The 16,579-nt window shown below is 36.5% G+C and overlaps 1 protein-coding gene across 1 annotated transcript in view; it reads right to left on the bottom strand.

Annotated features, from left to right (window-relative positions):
* plpp4 (phospholipid phosphatase 4) overlaps positions 1-9,110 on the bottom strand; it is a 132,937-nt gene extending 123,827 nt beyond the window's left edge. Inside the window, exon 1 of the mRNA XM_077223937.1 lies at positions 8,735-9,110. Coding sequence (XP_077080052.1) covers positions 8,735-8,823 — 89 coding nt within the window. The 5' untranslated portion in view covers positions 8,824-9,110. The remainder of the gene's footprint in view (positions 1-8,734) is intronic.
* Between the last annotated feature and the right edge of the window lie 7,469 nt (positions 9,111-16,579).

The raw sequence follows: 16,579 nt of genomic DNA, 5'->3' as shown, positions 1-16,579 counted from the left end.
TAATATGAACATTAGGAAACATTTCTTAGAACAAATTTTTGTAAGCTGCAGTCCTCATTCACTTATACTGAAAACAGTTCCCAAGATATTCATCAGAATTTCATTAGTTGAAATGAGTGGATGAGTGAATAATCAGGTCTAATAATCACACAAAAGCCTTGCATTATTTCATTATATCGTAATGACGGAGTGACAGATTTAAATCTGCATTAATGATACACTTTCTTAACATTAATAAAGTAAAAACAGATTCAGCCTTAGAAACCACTCTTACATCTCTCTCCTCTTTGGAAACACATAACAGTCCTTTTTTATAGTAAATGCAGGTCAAGAGCAGCAGCTGTAAAGAAGACTCGTCTCCTGCACTGCAACTTTTCCTGAGATCCTCAGTGATGACCTTTATCTCCTGATGTCTGATCAGTGTAGTTATTTGGGACCTGGATGAGTTGAGCATGTTATGGAGCAATTAAATACATTGTGGAGATGGCCTCCTCTGACAGTGAGCATCTTTCTTCAGCTTCAACGCCTTGAAAACATCTTTTACACATGAGATATCCTCTTCAGTGAGCATGTAGTTGTCAGATGTGATAGAAACTAATACAGACAGCGGGTTAGACGGTTGGTGCTCCAGAAATTTATCAACCTTCTCATATCCGCTGTTCAATGTGGTGATTTATGCTATTTGTTCTGAGATACATCTCTCTCTGCTTCTCTTCAAGTGCTGTGCTGGGAAAAATACAATAAAATATCTGACCTGAACAGCTTCTGGACAAGCTTTGATCCTACACGTTTGAGTTTTTTTGTGTGGAATTGGCAGCAAGCAAAACAGTCTCCCGTGGTTTGCTCTATTTGAAACACACACTGGTGTGGACCTGAGAATATGAGAGTAGAAACTAAAGCATCCCAACAGTGACACTTTTAGATGTGACAAAACAGCCACTCAACCACCAAGGATTTTGCATGGATACTGTCTCTAAAGGTATATGGTCACATTAGAGACATTTCAGCAAAATTTCACAGGCAAAAAAGATCCATTGTCCATTGTCAATAATGTAGTGATGTATAAAGCACAGCTCACACCAAAGTCACTTTTAAACCAAGCAGCTTTCTGTTGGTCATTCAGTGAATTAGCATTACCAACTTGAACATGACTGAAAACTGAAATCTCCCGAACAAGTGGATTCCTATTTGAAATGACTGGATTTTGCATGTGAAATTTCTTATATAAGCAATATATATATACTATATCAAGAGGACTTCTTTTAAATGCTGCACTGACACACTACTGTATACACACAGGAACTTTGAATAATATTGCTATATATTTAAAACAGATACCACACAATTCAAAATCATCACATTTTTCATGATCAACTATGCATTCCGTAAATTTTATGAATTGGTATGTTTCGATAGGACGCAAAGAAATATAGAGCTGAAAATCATCAGCATAACAGTGAAAACTAATGCCATGCTTCCTAATAATATCTCCTAAGGCTTGCATGTACAGAGCGAACAGCAACGGTCCAAGTACTGAGCCTTGTGGTACTCCATACTGAACTTGTGATTGATATGACATCTCTTCATTTACTGGTAATGGTCAGATAAGTATGATTTGAACCATACCAATGCAATTCCACTAATGCCAACAAAATGTTTGAGTCTATTCAAAAGAATGTTGTGGTTGATAGTATTAAATGCAGCACTAAGATCGAGTAACACTAATAGAGAGATACGACCACGATTCAATAAGAGCAAATCATCACATAAACATGAATCCTGCTATGCCCGTCTTCTATGAGAAGTGGTGTCTGTCCTTCTTAAATGCACATATTACATTATTTATTTTTATATTATTTTCAATGTGAGGCATCTCAAACAAGCCTAATTACTTGCAAATTATGCACATGTTGGTTAAATTGGGATTGGTACTAAAGTCTGCAGGACACCTGCCCCCCGGACTGCAGGTTAATTCAAATAGGCCAAGTTATTCAATACGTTCCACACAAACTTCTTGCTTCAACTAAAAACAAAGGAAAGAAAATTGTATCTGTCAAAGCATATCAAGAGGCCTTTTTTTAAATCCTGCACTGACACACTACTGTATACACAGGCACTTTGATTAATGATTTTCATTTCCACCCCCCAAGATTCATATCCCATATCAAAATGACGTTAATAATATTGCTACATATTTACAACAGATACCACACAATTCAAAATTTTTTTTTTTTAAATGTAATGATATTTTTCATGAAAAAAAATAGCCCAACAGCATGGATTCTTTTAAAGCAACGGGATAATTATGGAACAGAAATATAAACAGCACACCAACTCATACTTTTATTCACTGGAAAACATTTGTCCAAAATGCCTTTTTCTGCCATGTTTCAAAAGTAAAATCACACTTTTGTGGTGTGGGGTTGAATAATTATTTCAATATTACATTGTATTGTGGTTCTAAGTTGTCTAAATTAAAAAGCTGTCCTGATAGAGTCATTAATTTCTCTTCATTTTCTGTGTCTACCCCTAGCGACAATGTAAATGCTACCTCTCATGTTTGTCTCGGAGCATGAATCTGTCTCTTGTTGAGATTTCATTTTGGAAAAGCCTTAGAGAAAACAAAACCTGTTTATGTCTCATTTGCACTTTAATAAATGCCAAGTTAGATTTCATAAACTATACATTTAATGTAAGGATCCTTTACAAAAAAGAAAGAAAAAGAGTGGAGCTAGTAAATGAGAAACAGACTAGCTAACCAGCAAGAAAAGATAATGGCTTGATGTATTCTTGGAGAATCCAGAAACAAAAAAGATAAAAGGTTTACAGTAAATAATAATACAACAATATAGTATTAGAGATACAAAATAAGTCTTAGGGTGTTGAATAACGTCTTTGAATAAAGAAACTGTGAAAGCTGTTAGAGAAACATGACGGCACCACATGACCAACCAGACGATGTGCGACACAACGAGCGCTTGGACACCCTGTGAAATAGCATTGATGATCTAAAAAAAACTGAAGGTGGCGCATCAATGTCAGATTGATTGCACTAAAAGAAGCAAGTCCAGAATGTTCTATCCTTGATGGATGATGTGAACACTGGAATACCCAGCCTTGCAGACCCATTATTCAGTTCTGTTAATGGGACCAAATGTCATTTATTAAAAATGGAGCCAGTCAGCTTTTTCTCAATTCACAGAACAAACAAAAAGTGAGTTTCCCAAATTATCATTCTGTGTGTACGCAAAACAATTCACTTCTGAAATTTTGATGATTGACACTGTGGTGACTAAAGCGACGTTATGTCATATTGTGACCAAAGAATTGTTATTTTCTGCAATTTTAACTAAACCATCATCAACAGTGTTTTTGGGCTTGTTGTTTGAGGGCACAAATATCCATCCAAATCCATTCATTGCTATGTTTGTAAACCTTAAGATGTATGTAAACTGCAACACATCCACTTCATACTTATTCAGAGAAATAAGTATTCTTAATGACAGCTATTTTCAGTACAACAGTTTCCACAAATGCAGCTTTTAACATACAAATGAATGCAAGCATGACAGTTCAATCTTTTTCCGTAATGTGTGGACTCGATGTGTTCAGAACATAGCTAAAGGTACAGTAATCTGGTGGTGGTTTGGGGAGTAAATAATGCAGTGAATTTGTAATTCAGTTAAAGGATCAGGAAAGAAAGAGGCGGGAACCAGCGAACATTCAACAATTTAATCTAAAATAAAGCCAGATTGCAATTTCCTACTCATAGGAAAGGGATAAATGTGCCCTTTCAATACACACTCCTTAGAGTCCTCTGAGACTATATTGTGTGTGTTAACAGATACAACTAAGCTCAGTGTTGATAAAGTATTGAGTCTCTGGTCCATAGAGGCAGAAGACGTACAGACACGTCTACACTCAAGCTCCAGCAAGCAAACATTTACTTCTAGGTGTCTGCATGTTCCAGATTACGGACTTTCTGCTCCTTCAGGCCTCATTTGATGCTCTAGTAGATCAAAACATTAAATAGGTCCTATTATGCCCTTTTACAAAGTCTTGATTTAGTTTTTGGGGTGTACTAGAATGTTTTAATGCTTTATTGTTCAAAAAAGTGCATTGTTTGTCACATATTTTACAATATTACAGCACCTCTTTCCCCAGTCTGTCTCGAACAAGCTGTCTAGGTCCTGTTTCGATGAAGCCCCTCCTTCTGAAATACGAGATGTGCTGTGATTGGCTACCGGTGTTTGAGAAATGTCCCTCCCCTCCATAACCGCAAGTTCTTCTCTAGTGTAACTATGCATAAGGATGGTGTCAATTTCAAAGCAATTTGAGCCCGATTCAGACCCTGACAATGTTAATGAACAAGAGGATCATGAAGAACATGCACCGGACTTTGCAGAGTGGTATGTTTTTTGTAATTTTCTTATACATTTTAAATACTATGTTATCCACCATTTAATCGTGATATTTATCGTAAAACTAAGGTAATACAAACAGTAATCGGTAACAAAACCATGGTTAATTTTCCTAAGGAGCGGTGAACCGCCTTACAAACGCGAGAGCTTACAAAAGCAACAGAAAACAAGCTGTTCTACATAAAATGTGCCGCACACAGATAGGGCTACAATGTTCAGGCACAGTGTTAAAAAAAAAGTTTTACCACTCTAAGTTTGTCCGCCTTCAGAAGATGGCTAGGGAAAAAAGCGTCTCTACGACATAGAAGCAACAGTCTTCATCTTCTCTAGTGCAGCTCAACCAGGCCTCGTCCGCTTTTTTGTGTATCCCGTGGGTGCTGATTATTAAATGAGTAATATTGTGACTTCATAAGATTCTGAAGTCCAAATGAGTTGTTCGTTGTAGTTCTTGAACAGTGGATTCTGTTAAATAAAATATCTCCCTTTGGAGTAGACTTCGAGCTTTGTAACCTTGCAGATCTTTTTATGCTCTAACAGCAACATTACACAATAGCTAAAGATGAGAAAGCATAATAGGACGCCTTTAAATCTCTTTCCAGAGACCCTTTCCTTGCCGTTAGTACAGTTTCTAAGTTGCATTATACACTGTAAAAAGTGGTAACCTGCAATTGTTACCTTTCCTTAACCCATAAAAAAATATTTTGTTTGTAGAGATGTATGTATTTAGGCTGATTTTGCAATATTAAATACATTTTTATTTTATAGTTAATTTAGATGTGATCAGTTTTAGGTTACCATTTTTTTTAATCATGATGCATAATAAGGTTCTTATTAGTTTCAGACCAACAACAGTGCATCTTTTCATAAGATAATTTATATCTGCCATACACCCAACTAAATCACTTATATTAAATTGTTATTGAAGTAAACACGATTTCCAGCAATAGGGAGAGACAAATAATTTAATCAGGGCATTTTAGTCCAGTTATGATTGGTGTTCATCAGTGCCAGGGAACGTGGATGTTATTCACATGTTATTACAGGACCCTTGTCTTCTTGATATGGTGATCAAAGCCCAAAGTAAATAAAATACACATACCATTAATGCCATAAAACTTATTTAGGATAGAATTTTTTCTTTTGTATCAAACTTTATTGATCAGATATTACGCTGCAAAATTGGCACAATCACAAGACCTTTTACCTGCGGGGCACTATGTCAACTTAACCCCAAAAGAACCACTTAAGGAAAATTGCAATAGTTTGAAGAAAATAAATTAGTCATATAGTTTTCACTGAATAAAACTCATTCCCTGAAATGTATCATAGCAACAAGATTGACCGGGAAATATTTATAATTTTCACTAAGCTCACGCAATTTACACATAAACACTACCTTTTATGTTTATGTAAATGAAAATATTGTTGTTTATCTACTACGAAAGCAATCCGGTTGATTTGCGCTGTCGACTAACTCTAGAAGTGGTGGAAAGTGAACAAGCTTATAACATTTAAGACCTCATTTACACATGTATTTAGTGTCGTTCACTTGTGATCGGATCAAAACGCATCTTAATACCAGGTGTAAACAGGGCCAAAGACTAGCCAGGGTGTTTCCCTGCCTTCAGTCTAAGATATGCTAGGATATGCTCCAGTGCTCCCCATCACACTACATTAGATGAACTGGTATCGGGTAAGTTGGATGGATAGATTGAAGGATGGATGTTTAAATATGAGACAATTTTAGTTGTCTTAACGATTTTTATTGTTATTCACACAGCAGAGCCTATTTAGTAAATCATGTACAGACTGCTTCAAATGATTTTCAACCTAGTCAAATTGAAACTTTAAATAGTGTAAGAGGGGTTCTCTGTAAAGAACAAACTGAAGTTCCAACCTTATTGGGAAGTATTTTATCGAGGTCAGTGCATCTGCGCTGTAGGCCTCTAAATATGCAATATCAGGAGTCAACAAGAATATTCCAGGTTCATGAGATAAGCTGATATCTATTCAAATTTATCAAAGTCAAAGTATGTATATAACTATAACAGTATAGCGAAAAATTGGTAAGCTAAAAATCGTAACATTCAAATTAGCCGGTTTTGTTCAAGTCATAAAATATTATTTCATCTCACAGAATCCACCTAAATTTATTAATTTAGGTCATTTTTTATGGAGTGTCTACCCCCCAATTTCATGTCAACACTTTTTAAGTTTTGCAAACTTCAATTGACTGTTCACCCAAAAATGTTATGTCCATTTGGTTAAAATTGTCCAAAACAACATTGGATCCCATGCAATGACCTCATTGTGGGGACAAAAATAAGAAAAAAAAAACAATGAAGAGGCATGCATATCATCCTCTGTTCCACCGAATAAAACAGTCCTACAGGTGAAAATGAAGACAGAATTTTCCATTTTAGTTGAACTATCCCTTTAAAATATGCTTTAATATGTAGCTTGCTTTCTCTTTTTTTACAAAAAAAGGTTTTTTTGTGGGGGGGGGGGGGGGGTTCTCGCAACTGAGCTTCACTATGAACATGATATCTTGTGATCAGCATTCAGAAGGCAGGTCATCTCCTGATGGCTGATATCTCAGGGCACATCAGATCTGGGCCAGTCGAGGAATCGCTGACAGGCAGCAGATGTTGTGCTTGGAGGCCAGCTTTGCTAGTAATGGACTCATATTGTGAAGACAATGAGGGGTTTCAATGGATTCTTGTTGCAACAGACAACACCTGGCAGTTATTAAATAATCAAGTGCCAGGAAAGAGAACAAGTATCATATAAACATGCTAACTCAAGTTTACTATATTTTATATGTGATATGAAGAATGTTACTGTCAGTGTCAAAACTGAATGTCAATTCACAACAGTGAAAACTTGTGAAGAAAATGTGAGTGGCACTTGCCACAAACTTGAGTGTCAAATGATTTTCTGGTTTCTAGAGATAGCTTGGGTTAAAAACATTTTTTTGTTATAATGCCCATAGCATAAATGTTGCAGAATGAGTCATGCATTTAGTTATAGTAATGCTTGTTTAATAAACACTACTGTACAATCATCATCAACATTTGCCAGTCAAGAAGCTCTTTATTCAACCCTGGAACATTTACCTTTTTTCTGCTGTCATTCCATGATATGTGTGATATTTCTGTGTGACGTTTCCTCGTTCAAGACAATTTCGAGCTCCTAGTCCTAACTGTATAAAGCCAGCTTTCCTCAGGACTAAAACATCACGTTTGTTCCCCCACTATAGACACAAGCACTTCCAAACTTTCCTCTTCAAATTGGAACATCACAATAAATTTCAGCATGCACACATGCACACATTGCTTAAGCTTATCTGGACATTTGGACATCTGCAGTGATTTCAATCAAATCATAGATTAAAATGAAAAGCATGGCTGATTATATTTATGTGAGCTGGCAGTACAGTTTTCTAGAAACAGAATTATTTAGCATGGCAGGAGATTAGGACATCTAGCCAAAGTCTCGGGCTTTATGTCCCTCCAAACATCTAATTCCATTATTATTCTCATAATTATCATACCATATTATCACAGTAAGTCATCTCATTCGCACATCAGCTCAGTTCTTATAATTACACAGCCTTATAAATTCATTTAAAAAGTGCGTTGCTTGCTTGTATATTTCCCATCAAAAATCCTTGAATGAACTTGTACTCCAGCAACCTGTTTGCACTGAGCGTAAGACTGTCTCCTATAGACACAATTCCTCATCTTCTTGCTCTTTCTGCATGTTGTGACGGTGCTTGCCTTTGCATCATGCATTTCCAGAAACCTCAATCTCCCTGGTAACACTTGAAGGCTACAGTCATTATAATGCATTCAATATCTTATAAATTGTAATCACTTACATTTTTTATTTTATAAATAATTGTAACTTAACTTAGCCTATAACACTTAACCCATTCATGGTTAAGAATATTATAGCCTAATTAAGAACAGCCAAAATACTAAGATATAACTGTGTGTGAGTATAATTATTTATAAGAACAACATTATAATGCATTAAAAATACTTTTTTTAAAAATACATTATAGTGGCATTATGGTTTATTTAAAATACATTTGATAACCTATCAAAACTTTAAACCTGGGAAAGGATGATGTTGATCTATCAGTCTTATATATCGTGATATGCGGCTGTGTTTATATTTTGAATATTAATTTTCAAATATTGGAAGGTTTTCTTGGTTAGTTAACTCATGTGTAAACTAGCGCGTCGTATTTTCCACTATCTTAATAATACAGTATTATATTGAGCCAAATGCAGGTATAGTGTACTTACACGAAAACTCCGAAGAGCAGGAGTCTGATGGCGATCTCCAGCGCCAGATCTCGCGCGTATTTCCTCCGGTCTGGGGGAGACATCTTCATATTCTCCACACAATCGATTTATGAAAGAAACCAAAGGCAGAAACCAGAGAAGTCGCTGCTAGTCCACAAATGTCCTAAAGACGAGACACACTTTGGCGTCCGGCACTTGCTGTCAGCCGTTTAATGTGCATGTGGAAAATACCCGCTGCTGCTGCCTGAAATGCCTTGTTGCTCTTCAGTTGCAGTGTGTGTGTGTGTGTGTGTGTGTGTACAGCACAGTACAGTACAGTATCGAGTTCAGTTTCTTGTGAAGCTGCTATAGTCTGAATGCTGTAGTGCACTGAGTTAAGGAGGACCGAAGAAGACAAACATCCGAGCCAGGTGATGATGAGGAGGAGGATCAAATCTCTCTCTCTCTCTCTCTCTCTCTCTCTCTCTCTCTCTCTCTCTCTCTCTCTCGTCTTGAAATTTACATTACCTTTGCAGTACGGCCAGGTAATGAGTTTTTGGTATGCTGATAATCTGAACAAATTATTTCACTTCTTTGTATCTTTAAATAGGCTATTTTGTGTGAGTCTCCGGACAATACTGTATATTACCGGTCACAGATGGTGATAGCTTGCTATGATTACCATATTCATCATGATTAGACATGTTCTGAAATTATTTTTTCCTTTCATACTACTGACACATAATATTGCTCAGTATTTAGAGCTAATGTATATTGCATCTAATTATGCATTGAAATATGCTTGCATACTTACACACAAAAAAGAGCACAACTCTTAATGTTAATCAGTAAAAATACCCTGGCTAGACTAAACATATAATTAGACTATGCAAGCCATAGGCTACTACACATGTTCACAAGTACAAATAACCATATTTACCATATTACCTTGAGGTAACACTTTATTTTAGTGTCCTTGTTACATATGTTACATGTACTTACCATAGCAATAACAGTAAATTATGCATAATTACATGCTACTAACCCTCAACTAAATCCTAATCCTACCTCAACCCTATAGTAAGTACAGTTAAGTTGTTAAATAATATTACTCATTACTTAAATATATAATTATACTGTAACAATGACACCTTAAAATAAAGTGTAACCTAATTAGGGTATACTTTATTTTAAGGTGTCCGTATTACAGTTGAACTATATTTACTGTAAGTACTGAGTAATAATAATTAAATCAAACCCTAACACAATAGTAAGTTTATGTTAGCAACAAATATTTCAGTATTTATTTGTATAATTAGGTGTATACCCAAATATTATAGAGTAGATTTTAGTATTTTTTTCTTTAGCAAAACTAATGCTAAAATTCATCCAAAAATGGTAGTACTTGTTTTTTCTTTGTGTTTTCACCGTTCCCACCTTAGTTCATTTGTTGTCATGGCTGTTCATTTGATTTTTTTGTTGTGTTAATAAAGTTTAATTGTTGGGTCTCGTCGATGTTTGCGTTGTGTTGACTGTTATTCTTCATCTTCTTCGCCGTGCGTTTGTTATTACCACACAACCCGTGACAGTACTACGGTACAATGTGATGTAACAGATGGAAATCCAATATAAAGGATTTCCATGTCATGCATTATCTCCAAGGTATAGTACTTCAAAATATAGAAAAAAGGATCGCCGGTGCAGCACAGATGTCTTCTCAATTATACATTTATTTGATGGGGTAAAACAATGACTAACGTTTCGCTGTAAAGTTACATCTTCATCAGAGTCCTTTTTCTACCTTGTTTTGTCCAGCCCTGGTTGCACCGGATCGTTGTGGATTGCAGAAGCGCAGAGAACCTTCCTTTTCATTTGAATACTTCAAAATACACTTTGTGATTTACCACCATGTGCACCATTTTAGTGCCGTGCATATAAATACCGCAAAAAAATAATGTTTCAATGCTTAAATTACATAACTACAGTGTAATAACAACATTTATTTACAGTAATTATTTTGGATAGCACTTATATCTGCACTGTGACGGCTGGTGGGTGTAGAGAGAGAAGTTGAGGTGTGGATATACAGTATTTCATGACTTTATTTAATGTAACCAAAAACTCTGGCGTAATTACATATAAATATAAGATGAAATCTACACAAATTGAAATGCAACACGTAATGGTAACACAACATCAAGACAAGAACCTACAATTAAATACTCGAAACAAATAGCTAAACACTACAACGGATAACAAAGACCTCAACAAGAAACTCAAAAAAACATTCAAATGGAAATTAACACAGGAAATTAAACAATATATATATTTATACAGTTTTGAATCAATGCTGTTTGCTAATGGCCAGTGTAACAGATGCAGGAGGCTGCACATCCCTGTCCATTTCTTCATGTTGTCTATCAGTGAGAGAAGAAAGTACAGGAACTACTGTGTGGAGACAATGATCTAAAAGCCCAGCAGATCTGAGATTTACACCTGCAGGCAACGGCACAGCTTTGTTCCCACTTCACAAAACCTCATGAATATTTTAGGCAAGAGTGCCTGTCTCCTTCCTGTTTCGCCACAAAATACAACCAACTTCTCAGGGAAGTTCTATAGCAAAGATTTCATCAAGCGATTTTCAGTGCTAGTAAAATACATGTTAAAATGTGATCAGCTTCATGCATAATTTTATGTCCTACATATTTTTAATTGGTGATGGTTAATGTCAGCTGCGTTTTACTTCCTCATCCTCAGATTCTCACATTTCACTCTCCTGGACCCATTTTCTGTCTCCTTTCAGATTTAATGTACAAACTCTCGCTATCTGCCGGTTTTTAAGAGCCTCGCTAATAAGGAATGGGTCAACACTTACATAACAAATTAAAGTACAAGAAAAAAATATCTCAAAGAATGGCTACAGTTTAGTTAGTAATAGTACAAGTGAAGAAACAGACATACTAAAATAATCATTTTCTATTTCAAGATAGATTGTTGCCATTTGGAAACACTTTTATTCACAATACTAATAGAACAGGTTTGTGTGGCCAATAACAATACGGTTTACACTGTTTTTGTGACTTTTTACCTGAATCTTCGTGTTTAGCAGCACAGATCTTAAACGAGTAGGTTAACCAGAGAACCCTTCTTTAATATCTTGCAATGTCCATCACTTTATTTATTTCTTGGCTTTAGTTTACGTTAGTGATATACAGAGTAAATAAAAAAAATAATAGATAGATAGATATGTTGTGTGGGATAGCTAGTTATTCATTGTAAGGCACGAAACATCCTACATACAAGTATGAGCAACAAATAATACAAAAGATTTTGTGATCATTGTGTTATGAAAATCACAATTTGTGACTTTTTTAAGGAAGGTACATTTTTTCATCTTTAGAATTGCAACAAGAGGTGTGCTAAAGCAGATATTCACTGAAAAAATATTTTATATGGGCATTTTTTTATCTTCCAGTCAACTACTGTCATATTCGTGCAAGAGAAAATAAGGTACTCTTGATAATTTTATAGCTAGCTTCGTTTATTAAGTCAGAATATTAACACGTTTGGTTTAACAGTACAAACATATTAAGGTTATTTAGAGAAGAGAAACATAAGAAAGCTCATTCAACACCACAATTACGATGTGTTGGCCAAGCATTTGAGTTTGTATAGTGTTTTTATGTGGCTTAATATATGTTTTTATTTGAAAATTATTTGCTTTCATCAACATTTAAATCCTTTTAGATGACCAACAAAGTAGCTATATCGACCGCTGTAATGAATGGATGTGCCTTTGGTTTGGAAGGGCTTAACCTTGTTTACACTTCTAAATGTTGATTATAGCAGCCATTATATCAGTTATATTATTCATGAATTTTATATATAGATCGTGCACTTTATGTGCTGCCTTGATGGCATTCTGATATTCCCATCTGAAAAGCAATGAATGTGAAATTTGAGATATTCACACAAGCGTTAGTTCCTGAACATCCTTCTCCCGACTCCGACACCTACTCACCTCAGATTAGCTCGCTCTTACCCACACTGTATCCGCAGATGAAGTCATTCACTGTTTTTAGACTGCTAGAAATAGCCTCTGATTTAAAGCCATCCACAAAGGATCTCCAATGTCTAGCAGGACACTTAAAACAAGCGCTTCCTCCACAGTGAGGATTAAAGTCGCCCTGTAGTCAATAATTTTATCACTTAAAAACAATTTTTTTATCACCAAAATGACATTTTAAAATAAAAATCTTTGTCTTCATGCCTTAAAATAGCTTGAATGTAACTCGACACCCTTGCCTCATTTAGTATGTGCGGTTCTATGAATATGCAAATGAGCCCCGCCTCCACTCACTCACTCAGCTCAGAGATCCACTCGTTGACGATCACACGTTGATCTGATTGGTTACAAGGTAGTTTGTGACGTCAGAAACACCAGCGATTTCAAACCGTGTTTTTGAGACTGTCTTTGGTTCACTGCAGTTTTAAGGAGAAAATACTCAGCAATGTTGACGACTTATGAATTTACACATGTTTTGTCTTAAAGCATATTAAAAACACCAGATTGACATATAAAGAATATTAAAAGCTGGATTTCCACCACAGGGTGGTGACTGTAACTGTAAGGCCCTGTTTACACCTGATTTTAAGATGCGTTTTGGTCGATTGGATTAAAAGACTTTTTTTTTTGTCCACTTTAAACCACTTCTGTCTTGATTTTTTTTTTGGCGGGTAAATGTATGGGGGTTTTCAGATCTTTCGAAGTAATGGACAAATTAAGCATGCGTTATTTGCATATGAACGCGCACAGAGACTACAGAAAAACACACAGAGCATCAGCTTTAGTTTCTGCTCTGACGGCCGAAGACCAGCCGAACGCTGTGAGTGTGTGTTAGAAATCAGGAATGCTGAGAGAACATTGTGCTTGGTGTGTTTTTCATCTTCAAACCAAACTTGGGTCTTCAGCCGATAAAGTTTAAATCCCGTCTTGCTAGCGCGCTTCCCATAATGTTTACGCATCAGTTCAGTAGACGCAGAGAAGATGGTCTTTTGTGGCTGTTAAAACGCATTTGACCACATGAGCGTTTACAAAAGCAATCCGGTCAAATGTGTTTTCGACTACCTCTGGAAGTGATTGAAAGTGGACAAGCTCAAAGCATTTTAGACCCCGTTTACACCTGTATTTAGAGTCGTCCACTTGTGATCCGATACACCAAAACGCATCTTAAAGGGGTGGTAAAATGCCCTTTTCACAAGATGTAAAATAAATCTCTGATTACCCCAGAGTGTGTGTGTGAAGTTTTAGCACAAAATATGCGCCTGGCCCTTTAAATGCAAATGAGCTGCCTCATGGGCGGGGTTTCAAGAGCTCTTGTGTGTTAGCAGCTGCGATTACCTCACGCAGACACACTAAAATGACAGAAACTGTTCTGCCTTTAATGTTAAAACAGAGTCAGACAAAGATGGAGAGACTCAAGAAGTGACAACATGTAGAATGCAATAGGACGTCTCTGAATGGTTAGTTGATGAATTTATGTTGCTGATGTGGAGTTAACTATCTTCAATTAGCATATTCTGTCATGATAATCTATAAATCGCTCGTATAGGAACTGTTGTGAGATGCACACAGAGTGACTTTTTATTGCATGTGAAAAGAAGGATGCTAAAGTTTGAGCTGACTCACAAATGTACTCCTATACAACAACTTTTCCTCTTCTCAACATGGGCTGCGTGTCCCGGGGGCGGGGTTTATGTACATTTTAGGGTTTGTGATGTCACTAACCCGGGAGGAATGTCGTGTAGTCCCTACCAGCCGTTTCCTGTAGTCCTTTTCTTTAAAAGCAAATATCTCCCTTTGCTTTGAACTTTCAGCATTGTAACTTTGCAGATGTTGTTTGTGCTCAAACAGAAACATTTCACACTAGCTAAAGTTAGAAAAGTGAAATCGTGTTTTACCACCCCTTTAATACCAGGTGTTAGAAAACAGGATTGCTGAGAGAACATTTTTCATCTTCAAACCAAACTTGGGTCTTTAGCCGACAAAGTGTAAATGCTGTCTCTTCCCATAATGTTTAAGCATTTAGTTCAGTAGACGGACTTTTGATGGTCTTTTCTGGCTGTTGAACGCAGTGTTTACACTACGAAAGCAATCCGGTCTGACATTCGAGAATCTACCACTTTCCTTGTACAGAAAGTCCAGAAAGCACAGACATTCTGACATCTTATTTTCATATCATGAAATACTGTAAATAATACAGGGATAAAATAACTCAATAAGGATTGAGTGCATTATGAACTTTTTTGGCTGAATTCCTTTAAATCAAGTAGATATTATGTATGACTCATAAAGCTGTAAGCTTGAATGTGGACGGTGCAGTAAATGTTAATGCTTCAGTGAAATTCAAAGATGCATTGGCTCATGGGAGGTTATTTCATACAAGCCTGTGTTGGGAATAGGATATGCAGAGGATATGAGAAGGAGAGAAACAGAATTATAGATGTTTTACCCCTGAGTAATGATTAGTGAATAATACAGAAAGCATTTGTTATAATATTAAAGTAATTTCCCTCATGTTCCCAAATTGATTCATTATAAGCTCATTTGTGAAGCACACAATATTTGTAATTAACAGGTAACACATGTATTATAAAGGCTAGAAAACAGCTCTGCAATAAGAGTCAGCTTGACAGTGCTGCAGTTTCATTGGCTAAATCTCTCTCTTCATTCTTATATACATGTAAACAGCAACATCCAGCTACTTAAATACCTATGCTATTTTAAAGGTTCCTAATTTTATTACTAATTTTCCTACAATAGGTTTACATGTATCTAATGTCAAAAAACCCTTACATTTTCTCATCATATACAGTACATTACAGCATCAGCTCTTTCGATCTCTAAACTCCTCCTTTCCGAGAGCCGACTCTGCTCTGATTGGTCAGAAGGCCCAGTGTGTTTTGATTGGTCGACCGCTTACAGCGCATGTCAGCAACCAAATGTCCCATAATTGAAACTTCAGCAACTTTCCTCAGCACTTGATACACAGTGCAACCCTGTCTCACGACCAATTCTTACGAATTTGTACGAGTGATTAAAAGGTGGCTAATTCGTACGACCTTACTACGTGAAGGTTAGGTTTAGGGCCGGGGTCAGGGGTAGGTCATTCGTAAAATATGTACGATTTAGCAAAAATCGTGCAAATTCGTACGAATTAGCCACCTCGTAAAATTCGTACGAATTGCCGTGAGATCTAGCCTGGTTAAAACCAGACCCTTCTCACTCGTAACTGAGTTAGGGTCGGGGGAAGGTTCATTCACAGCTCATTTCCAAAGGGAAACTATGTTATACAGCACCAATGGACGTCGCTCAAATGCCTCTGTAAGCAATTGCATAGATCTTCAAATCAATCAGATCGATCGTCATCTTGTAAAACCCGCCTCAACGTTTGTGATTGGTGCCTCGATTTGGAAAGATTGGAAATGAGCTTGAATGGGCTCTTCGCCAGACTAACTTGCAGAGCAAATCTAAATTTGCCGGAAGTTCGTCTGGGTTTTCCCAGGCTACATGCGATCGGGTTGCACAGTGATACGAACAGTAACGCTGGTGTCGGATTTACCATATTAATCTCATCCTTTGAAAGTGCATCAAGGTGGATTTAATTAAAGACCACATATTGGCATTATGCAAATTTGTTACATTGTTACAAAGGTATGAGGAAGGAAGTGAGACTTACTGAATTACTGACGACTCATTTCAGGCAGTTCAGGATCACTTTTTCTTTTGGGAGACAATAACTCCTTTTATCTGTACTCTGGCCTTTGCCGACCTTTTACATTCACAAACAGCTTTATTACAGACTA

The sequence above is a fragment of the Siphateles boraxobius genome, unplaced genomic scaffold, assembly GCF_051911475.1.
Source record: "Siphateles boraxobius isolate OS27281-9 unplaced genomic scaffold, OSU_SipBor_1 122, whole genome shotgun sequence".
NCBI lineage: Eukaryota > Metazoa > Chordata > Actinopteri > Cypriniformes > Leuciscidae > Siphateles > Siphateles boraxobius.
This window is presented reverse-complemented; position numbering and strand designations above follow the sequence as displayed.